This window comes from Mixophyes fleayi, chromosome 11, assembly GCF_038048845.1.
Source record: "Mixophyes fleayi isolate aMixFle1 chromosome 11, aMixFle1.hap1, whole genome shotgun sequence".
NCBI lineage: Eukaryota > Metazoa > Chordata > Amphibia > Anura > Limnodynastidae > Mixophyes > Mixophyes fleayi.
In genome coordinates this window covers 85,405,049-85,417,413 of record NC_134412.1, presented here as the reverse complement: position 1 = coordinate 85,417,413, position 12,365 = coordinate 85,405,049, and the positions used below count along the sequence as shown (strand labels likewise).

The 12,365-nt window shown below is 41.5% G+C and overlaps 1 protein-coding gene across 10 annotated transcripts in view; it reads left to right on the top strand.

Moving 5' to 3' along the window:
* Positions 1-11,628, top strand: part of PLEKHG5 (pleckstrin homology and RhoGEF domain containing G5) — a 244,111-nt gene extending 232,483 nt beyond the window's left edge. For 5 of the 10 annotated variants that reach the window (XM_075190134.1, XM_075190132.1, XM_075190131.1 and 2 more), the window contains 12 exons: positions 235-330; positions 412-462; positions 857-1,006; positions 2,011-2,121; positions 2,460-2,609; positions 3,311-3,448; positions 3,663-3,782; positions 4,654-4,786; positions 6,004-6,119; positions 6,523-6,671; positions 7,638-8,663; positions 9,569-11,628. In XM_075190134.1, the coding sequence (XP_075046235.1) occupies positions 235-330; positions 412-462; positions 857-1,006; positions 2,011-2,121; positions 2,460-2,609; positions 3,311-3,448; positions 3,663-3,782; positions 4,654-4,786; positions 6,004-6,119; positions 6,523-6,671; positions 7,638-8,663; positions 9,569-9,578 (2,250 nt within the window). In that variant the 3' untranslated portion in view covers positions 9,579-11,628. The remainder of the gene's footprint in view (positions 1-234; positions 331-411; positions 463-856; positions 1,007-2,010; positions 2,122-2,459; positions 2,610-3,310; positions 3,449-3,662; positions 3,783-4,653; positions 4,787-6,003; positions 6,120-6,522; positions 6,672-7,637; positions 8,664-9,568) is intronic. The other 5 variants (XM_075190136.1, XM_075190138.1, XM_075190139.1 and 2 more) reach the window with 1 other exon arrangement.
* The last annotated feature ends 737 nt before the right edge of the window (positions 11,629-12,365 follow it).

The window sequence follows — 12,365 nt, the reverse complement described above, 5'->3', positions numbered from 1 at the left end:
CTAGAATATATCTGTAGATAAAGGCTAGTGGTATTGAAGGCAGGCTTGCTGAACGAAGGCCGGTGTGTAGCTAGAGGTTAATGATGCCTTGTTGCTGATCATCAGTTGACCTGTAGTTAGAGGTACATGGTCGGAGTCTATGGTCTGATCCAGAAAGATGAATCCTGGGCAGTGGTGGGCGCTGGAATATCTGCCGCTGCTTCTCATACTTACCATTGATCTGTATCTCTGCAGACTTTAACAAGACGACAATGCCACCAGCAAGAGGCCATATGGGAGCTGATACACACGGAAGCCACGTATATCAAGAAGCTAAAAGTCATTACAGACGTGAGTATTCCTAGATAGGACGAACGTTACAGACACAATGTTACACGCTGTGAGATGAATCACACTTTATCTTTCCTACAGCTCTTCCTGTGTTGTCTGCTGAACCTTCAGGAATCCGGACTATTATGTGAGGTAAGAACGGGACCATTTGATTATGCGACTGTCTATCATTTTATGTGACACTTTTATTACTGGAAAGAAACTTTCTTACTGGTTATAATGTTCTATAAATCTTTTTTTTTTTGCATATTTTGCAACTTACCAAAAATAATTGCAGCATGTGTGCAGATCTTTGTATAATGTTTTATTTAGCAAGAGAAATATAGTGGTATTTAGATGACCATAACATGAGAATATGACATGTAAGAAATTGTTTTAAGTGTTTTTTTTTCCCTGTTTAACAAACAAAAGAATCTTTTTAGAATCAAAGGAGAGATTCTACTTAAAGGAAAAGCAAACATTTGTACGTTTTATTATAGAGGCCCTTTAAAGATAGTTTGTTTACGCTGTAACTTTATCGTGAAAGGTGGAGCCAGAGAAATTGTTCAGCAACGTGCAGGAGATCATTCAGCTTCACCGCATGCTCTGGAGCAACATCATGGTACCGGTTCTGGAGAAGACCAGGAAATCCAGGAACTTGCTGAATCCGATAGACTTCCAGAAAGGCTTCAAAATGGTACTTAACAGTTATTTAGGTTCAACATAAACATTAGGTTCCTTCTAAGGACGATTCAGTAGACTGAAATAAATATAAAAAGCCCTGTAATATAAAACAGCTGATGGAATAATAGAATAACAAAGCTGAGATGGACATTAACAGCGGAGTCCAGGACCACTTTTTCTAGCCTCTATACTAGTTATCTAAAGTCCTGCAATATTTGGCACTACATTACATAACAATGTATTATTAACATTTGCTATAATGAGTTTAATAGTGATACATGTGACCCATGACATTTACTTTGACAAATGGCACGGTGGCTCAGTGGTTAGCACTTCTGCCTTGCAGTACTGGGGTCATGCGTTTGATTCCCTTAGATTGTATGCTCCTCTGAGCAGGGCCATCTCTCCTCCTGTTTCCACCACTTCTAACTCTGCTCTCCAGCTACTTAGCCCTCCTCCTCGAGGGTCCTCCACCCCACGTCCACTCTCGCTCCCTCCTCTCCCCCTGGGGGTCTCCCTGTCTTCTGCGCCCTCCTTCTTGGGCCCCGTCGTTTGCGGATCCTCCCTCCCCCTTCCCCGCCCTCTCTAGCTGTGCATTGAGCTTATTGAGTTACTGTGCTTACTGTTTACTGTACTGTGCTGTCTCCCATTGTATTGTAATTTGTTTGTCCCTGTACGGCACTACGGACACCTTGTGGCGCCTTATAAATAAAAAATAATAATAATTCCCGACCATGGTCTTAATCTGTGTGGAGTTTCTATGTTCGTTCCGTGCTCTGGTTTCCTCCCACACTCCAAAAACATACTAGTAGGTTAATTGGCTGCTGTCAAATTGACCCGTGTCTGTGTGTCTGTGTGTGTGTGTGTGTGTGTCTGTGTGTGTGTGTCTGTGTTAGGGAATTTAGACTGTAAGCTCCAATGGGGCAGGGACTGATGTGAATGAGTTCTCTGTACTGCGCTGCGGAATTAGTGGCGCTATATAAATAGATGATGATGATCTTCTCTTTCATTCTACAGTTTGAATCGCTTTTCAAGCCATATATCCGCTATTGTATGGAAGAGGAGGGCTGTATGGAATATATGAGGAATCTGCATCGTGACAATGACGTCTTTCGAGCATACGTAACGGTAAGGGTGTATCTCGTACCACCGCATACCTTCACCGCTATCGTTTATTGCTGAGTAGATTGATATGAGCATATTTTAGTTACTTTTAACACTTTTTTCCTTTTTTTTTTTTTTCACTTTCAAATTTTGTTAAATATGTTTAACAGACCTTGAAAAAAGTTTGTTTTTTTTCCTGTGTTTGTATTGACATTATTAAACTTTTTGTTTTAGTTTAGTGTTTGTTACATTATTTTTTGTTTATTTGAATACATTTCTTGGCAGTATCTCTGTTGTACACGGGAAGCGATAATATTATCTTTTAATTATTCTAATTGGTGGTTCTTCTTCTGTCTCGGCAGTGGGCTGAGAAGCACAAGCAATGCAATCGTCTAAAGTTGAGTGATATGTTGGTGAAACCCCACCAACGGCTCACAAAGTATCCTCTGCTGCTGAAGTCAATCCTGAAGAAGACGGACGACCCTCAAATCAGAGAGTCAATCGGCGATATGGTAAATCACAGCCCCCTTCTAAACTCGCAACGACCGTACTGACTGACTGTAGAGTGCATAGGTCGTGAGTGTAATCTGGAACTCTATCTGAAACCCTGTGGTTTGCTCATAAGATGATTATGGGAGTTAAATACAACCTGTGTTTTTTAAAAACAAAATAATCAATCTTTTTTAGTCTGATTCACTTTGAATCCTACTTTTTTTTTATTTATCTACGTCCACGCGTTTTACTGATCATTTCTATACATGTTCACTAAAACGCGTGGGCGTAGATAAATTAGAAATAAGCACATTTTTCTGTGTACAGTATTCGTGTTCACTCTTTTTAAATACTGATCCTCTTGTTAAGATCATCACGAAAATAAATTTCAATGGTTTATTTTGCCTGCCAGTTACGTTAGTATTTCTTTCACAAATGAATTGAACGCTTGCTATTAAATAACCTGCAATGCTTTCAAGTGATTTAGTATAAAGATATCTGCCAAAGAATGACACATTACGTGTTACCGTCTAGAGTAACATGGAACACTAAGATTATATTTAATACACATCCATATCTATATTACACTTACATTGTACACGCTGTGAAACAAGTATTTCTGTGTTTGCTTATTGAGTCCCCCCCCCCACCATTATAAATTCCTTCTGTCAATCTTGTGATTGGAAAGTGTGTAATCTAATCGCTGTATTAACCCCCGTAGATAAACTCAGTGGAGCGTTTCATCAATCACGTGAACTCCCGAATGCGCCAACGACAGGAGCAGCAGCGACTGGCCGCCATTATCAGCCGCATCGACTCCTACGAAGCTGTGGAGAGCAGCTCCGACGAGGTGGATAAGGTAATAGAGAGAGACCTGAAGTGGAATACAAATTATAACTAATGTGCCGTATCCCCTAGCAACCAGATATTGGCGTTAATCTGTTTAATGAAAGTAAATCTATCATGGCAATTAGTTAAATCGTATCCGTAGCCGTACAGTTCTTTCATGTTTGAGTCATGTTCGTGAGAACACTTTGTTTGATTCATTGTAATGGATATTTGCTTTCGGATAGATACTGAAGGAATTCTGCAGGTTGGATCTGACTATGCCTATGATCGGGACATCTCCGGAGGAGACACGGCAACTTCTGCTAGAAGGAAGCCTGAAAATGAAGGAAGGCAAAGACAGCAAGGTGACTAATAGCCATATATTTATACTACACTCAGTACAGAGAGATATCCGAAATAGTCTGGGGACTTTAAGGTGAAATAAATAAAAAATTTTCATGTTCTCTTTACTGGCAGTCCCAGGGGAAGCTGTAAGTCCCAGGGATAGAACCGCTCTGTACCACTTTCTTGGACTGATGTTAGGTCTAGAGTTAGAAGCTTGAGATAAATTCGGATTTAGAACTTGGACTAGTCTAAGGTCTATGTAAAGGTTGGGACAAACATCGGGTAATATTCTTTTGTGGCCCAGGAGATCTTAGGATTGCTTTGGCATACTTCCCAGCAGCGAGAATGGGACATGGCCACCTAGTGATGGATTGCACCCAATTACCCACCCCCGAAAACACCCTTGCACTGCGGTGCGCATGTGCACGTGGCACCTACCCACTATGGTCAGTGGGACAATACCACCCATACTTTCTAGTGTTTGGGACTCATCCTGGCTCTTGGGACAGTAGGACAGTCCCCTAGGATCTAGACCCACCTAAATTTGCACAGTGACTTTGGTAATACTTGAAAGAGGAACTTCCCATCCCGAAAATAGACAAACCTGTTTTCTCCCTAGGACTCCAGGCAGCTGATATAGGAACATTTTTATCCACATTTCTTAATTTACGTAGTAGGAAGTCAATTAATCAAATTACCCTTTACCCCGTTTATTAAAACAGGCCTGGGCTGTACGCAACAAATTTTCCGACCGAGCGATATATCTAAAAAGTTGAAGGCAAAACAAATGTTATAAACGTTGATCAAATTTATTCCAGTAATTAAAATAGATGGATATATTCTATTCCGGGTGTTACATACAAACCAATGTCGATGTATTCCTCTTCTCAGATGGACGTCTACTGTTTCCTGTTTACGGATCTCTTCCTCATCACAAAGCCGGTGAAGAAAGCGGAAAGGACCAAAGTTATCAGACAACCGTTACTGGTGGATAAAATCGTCTGCAGGGAACTGAAAGACACCGGTAAGTGGTCTCATGATAGCGTTCAGTTTAGATATTCTTGATCGACACAAACATTACGACGTCAGTACTGATCATTGTAATGTATGTCTGACCTTAGTTGTATACTTAGCAATGTTTTGGGTAGATTTATCAAACCTAAGAAGGAAGAGGTGTTGAACATAGCAACCAATTGGATTCTAGCGATCATGTTCTAGATCAGAGTTGTCCAAGTTCAGTCCTCAAGGGCCACCAACAGTTCATGTCTTCAGGACATGAAAACTAGAATCTGGTTGCTATGGGCAACACCTCCACTTTTATCAAACGTTCTAAAGAAAGGAAATCTACCCTTAGTGTTCTTTTTCAGAGGTCCAATCCAGTAACACTCCCCCCCCCCCCCCCCCCCCCTCCATAGTGCAATATAGTTTTTAAACAGTAGATGGTAAATGAGGATCATCAAATTCTTACTTTATCCCTGTATTGGTGGTTATATGCATATTAGTTATATTTTATGAATAAATGTAGAACGCAACGGAGAAAGTAGTTTTTTTTTGTTTCAAAAAGGTGAAATTCAACAATTGATGATTTGTAAATGACGCTTGAATCGGTCCAAGTCTTTGTTTCCGTACTGCACAGCAGATGTGTTGTTGAGTTGGAAGATAAATATTACCTTTGTTTCAAAATCAGCCTGAGGTTGTGCGTCTAAAAAACAGTAAATGGATTTAAGTAGTTTTGAAAGGGCTGTAAATCAATATATGAGGTTGTCATGTTAATGTGCAGTCAGTGTTGTGAAGTTAAACAATTGACTTGTTATAATTGACACACACACACACACACACACACACACACACACACACACACACACACACACACACACACACACACACACACACACACACACACACACACACACAGCCATGTAATTTGTGGTGAGTTTCACTAGGGTCTGAGCACCTTACATTATAATTAAAGTGTTATCTCTTGCTCGTCAATGTGTCCTCAATTTTGAGATAGGCGAAGACAGAAGAACCTAAATACTAACGAATCATAGGAATGTTACCAGCAACACAGAGTATTTCAGGATATGTGTGCTGATCTCGTGGCAATATTCATACATCAAACTATTATAATGTAGTTATAATCTTAGAAACGTTATTTTGGTTCCTTCTGTTTTTAACCGTGAACTTGTTCATTGTCTGTAGTGTTGATGCATTGTTTTCATCTGTGTAATTTTTTTGCAGGCTCCTTCCTGTTAATTTACCTGAATGAGTTCAGAAGCGCAGTGGGAGCTTATACATTTCAAGCCAGCGGCCAGTCCTTGGGCAGAGGCTGGGTGGAAGCGCTCTTCAACGCACAGGTACAGATTGTCATACGAAATAAAGAGCGGTCACACTGCCCTCTAGTGACAGACTGAAGAAAACGTTTATCAGAGCTGCTCAATATATAGCTGTTTGGGAAAGGTGGCGGGAAGAACCATGTTTAATTATTTTTTTTTTAGTATTTTCTGTGCGATACAAAATTTTAAAGAATATAAAGAACGTTTGCTATTTCACCAGATTATGAGTAAAAGCGATTTTGAATGAATAGGGTGCAGTACCTGGAACAGCCTGTAGTGGTGCTGTGGGTTACTGTTCTGTAGCATAGCTCCAAAGTAAATCATCTCTATGGTTCAGAACCATGCTGCGTAACCTTTTAAATGTTAATTAATCTACTACTAATAGTCTGGAACTGATATTAAATCTTTTTTTTTTATGTCTTAGAATCTTTTGCAGAGGCTGCGTCAGGAGCACGGGGCCAACCAGCAGCAAGTGTCCCACCTTCCAGAGGAGGAGGATGATATGGAAAGTGGGACATCCGCAGCTAGCTCACCAACCATTCTGCGCAGGGGCAGCGCCGATATGCTGCAAAGGTAAATCCTAATTGCTGCGTAATTGAGGTGTCATTCTACAACGTATGCAAAAAAAGAAAATGTCCATCCAGATTAAGTATTATTTGCTGTGCTGCCCCCTCTTTTCTCTTCCCGGACCCTTCTTAATTTTTAATTCTCCTGCTGCAGCTGGCAGGAGAGCCAGAACTTCAGCCACATTGGGGCTTAGCGTGTGTGAGAGCACAGCTCACATGGCTGTGGACATTGTCCACTCGATACCCATGTGTGTCTGGGGGGACTAGAATTCTAAGTTCTACCCTTGCAGGAGAATCATCATCAACATTTATTTATATAGCGCCACTAATTCCGCAGCGCTGTACAGAGAACTCATTCACATCAGTCCCTGCCCCATTGGAGCTTACAGTCTAAATTCCCTAACATACACACACACACAGACAGACAGAGACCTAACCTACTAGTATGTTTTTGGAGTGTCGGAGGAAACCAGAGCACCTGGATTAAACCCACACAAATATGGGGAGAACTTACAAACTCCACACAGATAAGGCCATGGTCAGGAATTGAACGCATGACCCCAGTGCTGTGAGGCAGAAGTGCTAACCACTGAGCCACCGTGGGTAGAGACTAGAGACTCCTGTATTTGTGGTGCCAGTAGTGTGATTCTGGCATCCTGATCTGAGCACTCTTCTTCTCTGTGGAACTCATGTTTCACAAACGGAAGTGGTTCTAGACCCGTCCTAAGTACTACAGTCCAGGTCAATAGCATGGTCTCCACATCTCCTGTTAGGGACTTGGGTGGATTAACTAACAACGCACTAAAAAAAAAAGTGATTTAAAGAAAAAGTGGTAAATTCGGTTTTGGGGAGTAAATAAATTGCTTTTATTGTATTTTTAAGCATTTTGTCAACGTTTCTAAAAAAGATCTTTCTGAAACTGTGAACAATTATTTTCCTAACCGCTAATTGCACCCAATTATATATGTTACAGCCAGTCTCACAGCTCGACAGAAACAATATCTGTTGTGGTGATTGATGCCAGTGAAGACCTATCTTCTCCTGATACTGAACAAGAACCCTTCAGCTCACAGTCCGATGAGACATCAATTAGCACTACAGCGTCCTCCGTAACGCCCACTAGAGACATGTTTGAAAGCATGGAGACTTCAGACACGAATCCGGCGGCGGATTCTAATTATTTAAAGCTGGAGCCGAACGGCTTTCGGTCATCGTCAATTGACAGTGCTTACGGAACCCTCTCTCCAACGTCCCTGGAGGAGTTTGTAGAACGACAACAACAAGAACTGGCGGAACACGAGAGAGAATCGGTTAGTTCTCAACGTTCTTCTCCTAAACTCAAAAGAAGAACTCCTGTCCAACTCTTACCATGCAAGTCTAAGGTCTTAAAATCTAAGTCGGAAGCCAATCTTCTTCACCTCATCTCGGCGGGTCCTACAAACCGATCGAGTGAAGAAGCTCACCTTACTCAAAGCAAGAGCTTGTGTGAACTCTTCATGTCCCCAAGACCAGACCATTTTTTGGACTCCAATAGCCGTAACGACGAAGAGGTTCGACATGTTGCCCAAAGGACTAGCCTGGTGGAAAATTCAATAAAAAAATCAGAGGAACATTTAGTAAAACCCAGATCTTGCTCGGACTGTACCGGCCAGAGAGTGGTCAACTTGAGTAGCTGTAGCAGCAGCTCGTCCGACTTTTCAGATTCCGAAGGGATTCCGTTTTCCAAAGTTAATGAAGATGACAAGTTGTCGGATCCACTGTCGGATCAACTGGACTCTTTACCGGACTTTGAGCTAGACTCCCCATCGCACGTGTACAGTAGTTCTTTCACGGAACAATATGTTGAGGAAAATGGGGGAGATACGGACAATGTCAGCGCTACTGGCTGTGCCAGACGGACAATGTCTGATCCGCAGTCGGCACAGCACAGGAAACTTACTTTGGCTCAACTGTACAGAATTAGAACCACTCTACTCCTTAACTCAACTCTGACAGCCTCGTAAGTGTCTCAAATACTCTGATTTCATTGTTATAACCAAGTCTACGTTAAGCAAAATATGCTGGTACTCATATTGCTTAGGGTTGCTGTACCGGCATCATAAAATGTAATAACCGTTTAGTTTCTGGTGAACTTAATTTATTGGTTTTTCTATGCATTGCTATATCTTTTACGAAACATATTTCTGCATCTCTTTATCAGTCAAGTATTCATGTCATAGGCCCGAGTTGTTTATTGTTCTACACCCCAAGGGGGATAGCAGGCGCAAATATCAGGATTTGTAGAGGGGGGTTTCCACACCACGCCACCAGTGGGCGTGACCAGCATGCATGGGGGCGTGGCTATAATTTTAGACAGTGCTTGGCTGCTCTCCAACTCTTCCTTTCCCCATAATATACATGGGCAATGCTGCGTGCGCTACTGTTAGGTGCACGCAGCTCTCCCTTTTCAAGCAGAGCCGTGTGAAGCGGGAGCAGGGTCCAGCCACCTCAATTATACAGTGCCCCAGGCTTGGAGGAGTTTTCCAGGCACTAGGAACCCCCCTCCCTCGGTTTGCCTATGGATACACAACACTCTTAACTGTTTTCAAATGCAGCTTTGTGTCATATGCTAAAAAGCAAAGAATGCAAATTACTATACCTGATGATATAAAAACAAGGCTGACATTCACAGGAGGAAGCCGTAAAGATAAAAAAAGATCGTATTTTATATGTGTATACGCCAGTATATTAAAGTCACAGGTTTTCCCCAGTACTGGCAATGCATCGTTCACATTTAGTTTAGTTATACATGATAGTTTCATTCGTTACAAATGTCGTACTTTCCCTGTAAGTGACATAATAAAATATGTAAGATATGTAAATATCCATCTCTAATTTATATGTCATTTGTTTTTATCATTCCAGGGAAGTTTAATTACCCGGAGCGGAAGCAAAGCCATCAGCATAAGTGCAAGAGAGTGTAAATATTTTGAGGCAAACTGCAATAATTGTGCAGGACGATTACGGATTGTGACATGGCAAGTGCTGAAGATGGTCACGCCCTGAGAGATTACACCCACCCCCTTCCCCGTGAGCTTGCTGCGGGCGCCTGTGTTATTGTTTGTGCGTATGAATTTGAAAAACTGGATTATTTCACAGACCCCCCCCAATATATGTTTTCCCTATCCCCTTCCCAAGACTCCCAAACAGATCTTCTTTGCACTTTGAGCAATAAAGAGTTTCTAATTAAAACTCTTACGTTGAGAAGAGTTATTGCAGAAACAAATGCCATACCGTCGGACGTGCACCTCGTTGAAAGACTGCAAGTGTCGTGATGACCAAGCCTACCTGACTCATCTTCTAAGGCAGAACAATTACGCATATATCAAACCGGTTTGAGTTTGTTTCAATGGACATTGCTTTAATATTTTTTTCTTATTGACTCCTGCCGCATTGAAACCTCAGCTTACGTTGTTTATTAGTACAATATTAATTAGTGTCAGAACAATGTTTACTAAACTGCAAAGTGATTTATGGGAAAATGTAACCCCTCCCCTCCGACGGTAGATTATAAATATATAAGTCGTCACTGGGGAATTCCGTGATTTGATAAAGGTCGTGTGCTGTTATACAGATCACAGGATTCTGAGGTAACTTCTAATATCTGACATGGTTTATAGGAGGGGCTGCGTTATTTTTGTTATAGTACACGCAAGTTTTCCATATGAACACTGAAGTGATGTCATGGGAACCGATCGATTATAAGCAGTGACCTCAGAACGCGCCGTTTATACAGATTCCAACGATAGGATGGCATAGAACTGTGAGCATCACGTGTGAATTATAACGAGATTACTGACCAGCGAAGGCATTGACAAAACGGGTTTCGCTTGGTGCTGGCCTTTTTGAAAGCTTCCGTAGGTGACCAAAGTTAAGCGTCAAAAATTCCCATGTAGATAAAAATGCCTTATGACTGGCAGATGGCTTGTGTCGCCAACACGCCGCAGCCGGAAACAAGATGGCTGCATCCTGCCACTCGCGATAGAGCATGCGTTGCTACGTGGGTTTAAGCAAGTGAATCCTGTTAAGGGGAATCGTATTTTGTAAAAGATTTTGTCAGGAAATGGAAAAGCGACAGTATTATTCTTCTGAGACGTGACGCTTGCCAACGTTTTAAGTTATTTCTCCTTGAAAATATTTGTTCGGCTTAACTTCTCTTTTGCTACGTTTTACGACGTTATTTAAACATTTGAAGGGCACTTTATTTGTAAAATTATTTCTAGTTTAAAATATGCTCTGTGGAAAATAAATATTAATAAGTAATCTGTACATATATTATTAACATGTTAGTCCAACATGTCTTCATAACTCATGTCCATGTAGGTGTTTTAAAACAATGACATATATTATTTTCTGTCCCTTTTGTAAGTGTTTATCTTTTCTTAAAAGTACACCTTGTCATCTGCAAACAGTGGTGGCAGCCATTTTGTGGGGTGTACCAATAATCCTGAAAATGCAGATTAATAATTCGCTAGGAACCAACAATATCGCTGGCATTCTGAGGTAGATTCACTAAAACCTCTAAAAAAAAGGAAAAATGGAGGTGTTGCCCATAGCAACCAATCAGATTCTAGCTATCATTTTCTAGAACGTAGCTCATAAATGGTAGCTAGAATCTGATTGGGTGCTATGGGCAACACCTCCCCCCATGCCTCAATGATGTCAGAGGTCAAAATGGCTGCCTCCACATTGTGTAGGCAACAGGTACACTTTAATTAGAAAGTTGAACACCAAGTCCTGCATAGATACATGTTTCTGCTATATCCTCTGTCAGGGTATTTTTTTCTCCTATATTTATTAAGTATATATAACTACTTCTTTTTTAACGTGGTCTTATTTTTGTAAAAAAGTGAACTGAGTTTTTCAAAATAATTTGGAAATAAAAATGTAAATATAACAAATGTTTGTTAAACATAATTTCAGGGAATAAATACATAACATATTACAAATGGGGGGTGTCTAAACAACACAGGGGGAGTGCTACTTATAGGCAAGTCCCACTAAAATATATTCTTGTAATCTATCCCCAACCCCTGTACTTTACGTTTATTACGCAGAGGAAGATGCCCCGAAAGCCAAAGATTTGTCTTAACCGGTTATAGATAGTAATAAGCATTTTATTTAACATATCAAATTATATTGGAAAACTATAGTGATGATTTCTTACAGTAAAAGTTTCAGAAAGCTTCACTTGTGTTACTGCTCCACAATAAACCAGATACACCCGCCATAGAGTCCCAGCATTGTGGAAATATTTCTGGCTGGAGAGTGGCACGGTGGCTCAGTGGTTAGCACTTATGCCCAGGGGCGGATCCAGAAGTTAATTGTACCGGGGGCGATTTAGGGGGGGCGATTTAGCCCCGCCCCCTTTTTGACACCTAAGGCTGCTGACGGCTGCACACTATGTGCAGATCCGTTCAGCAGAGAGAGTTAGGGAGAGAGTCCTGACCGGCTGCTCTGATTGTGTCAATCAGAGCAGTTGGGACTCTCTCTAACTCTCTCTGCTGAACGGATCTGCACATAGTGTGCAGCCGCCGGCAGCAAGCCCCTGCTAGGGGGGGCGATCGCCCCCCCCCTGGATCCGCCACTGCTTCTGCCTCACAGCGCTGGGGTCATGAGTTAGATTCCTGACCATGGCCTTATCTATGAGGAGTTTGTATGT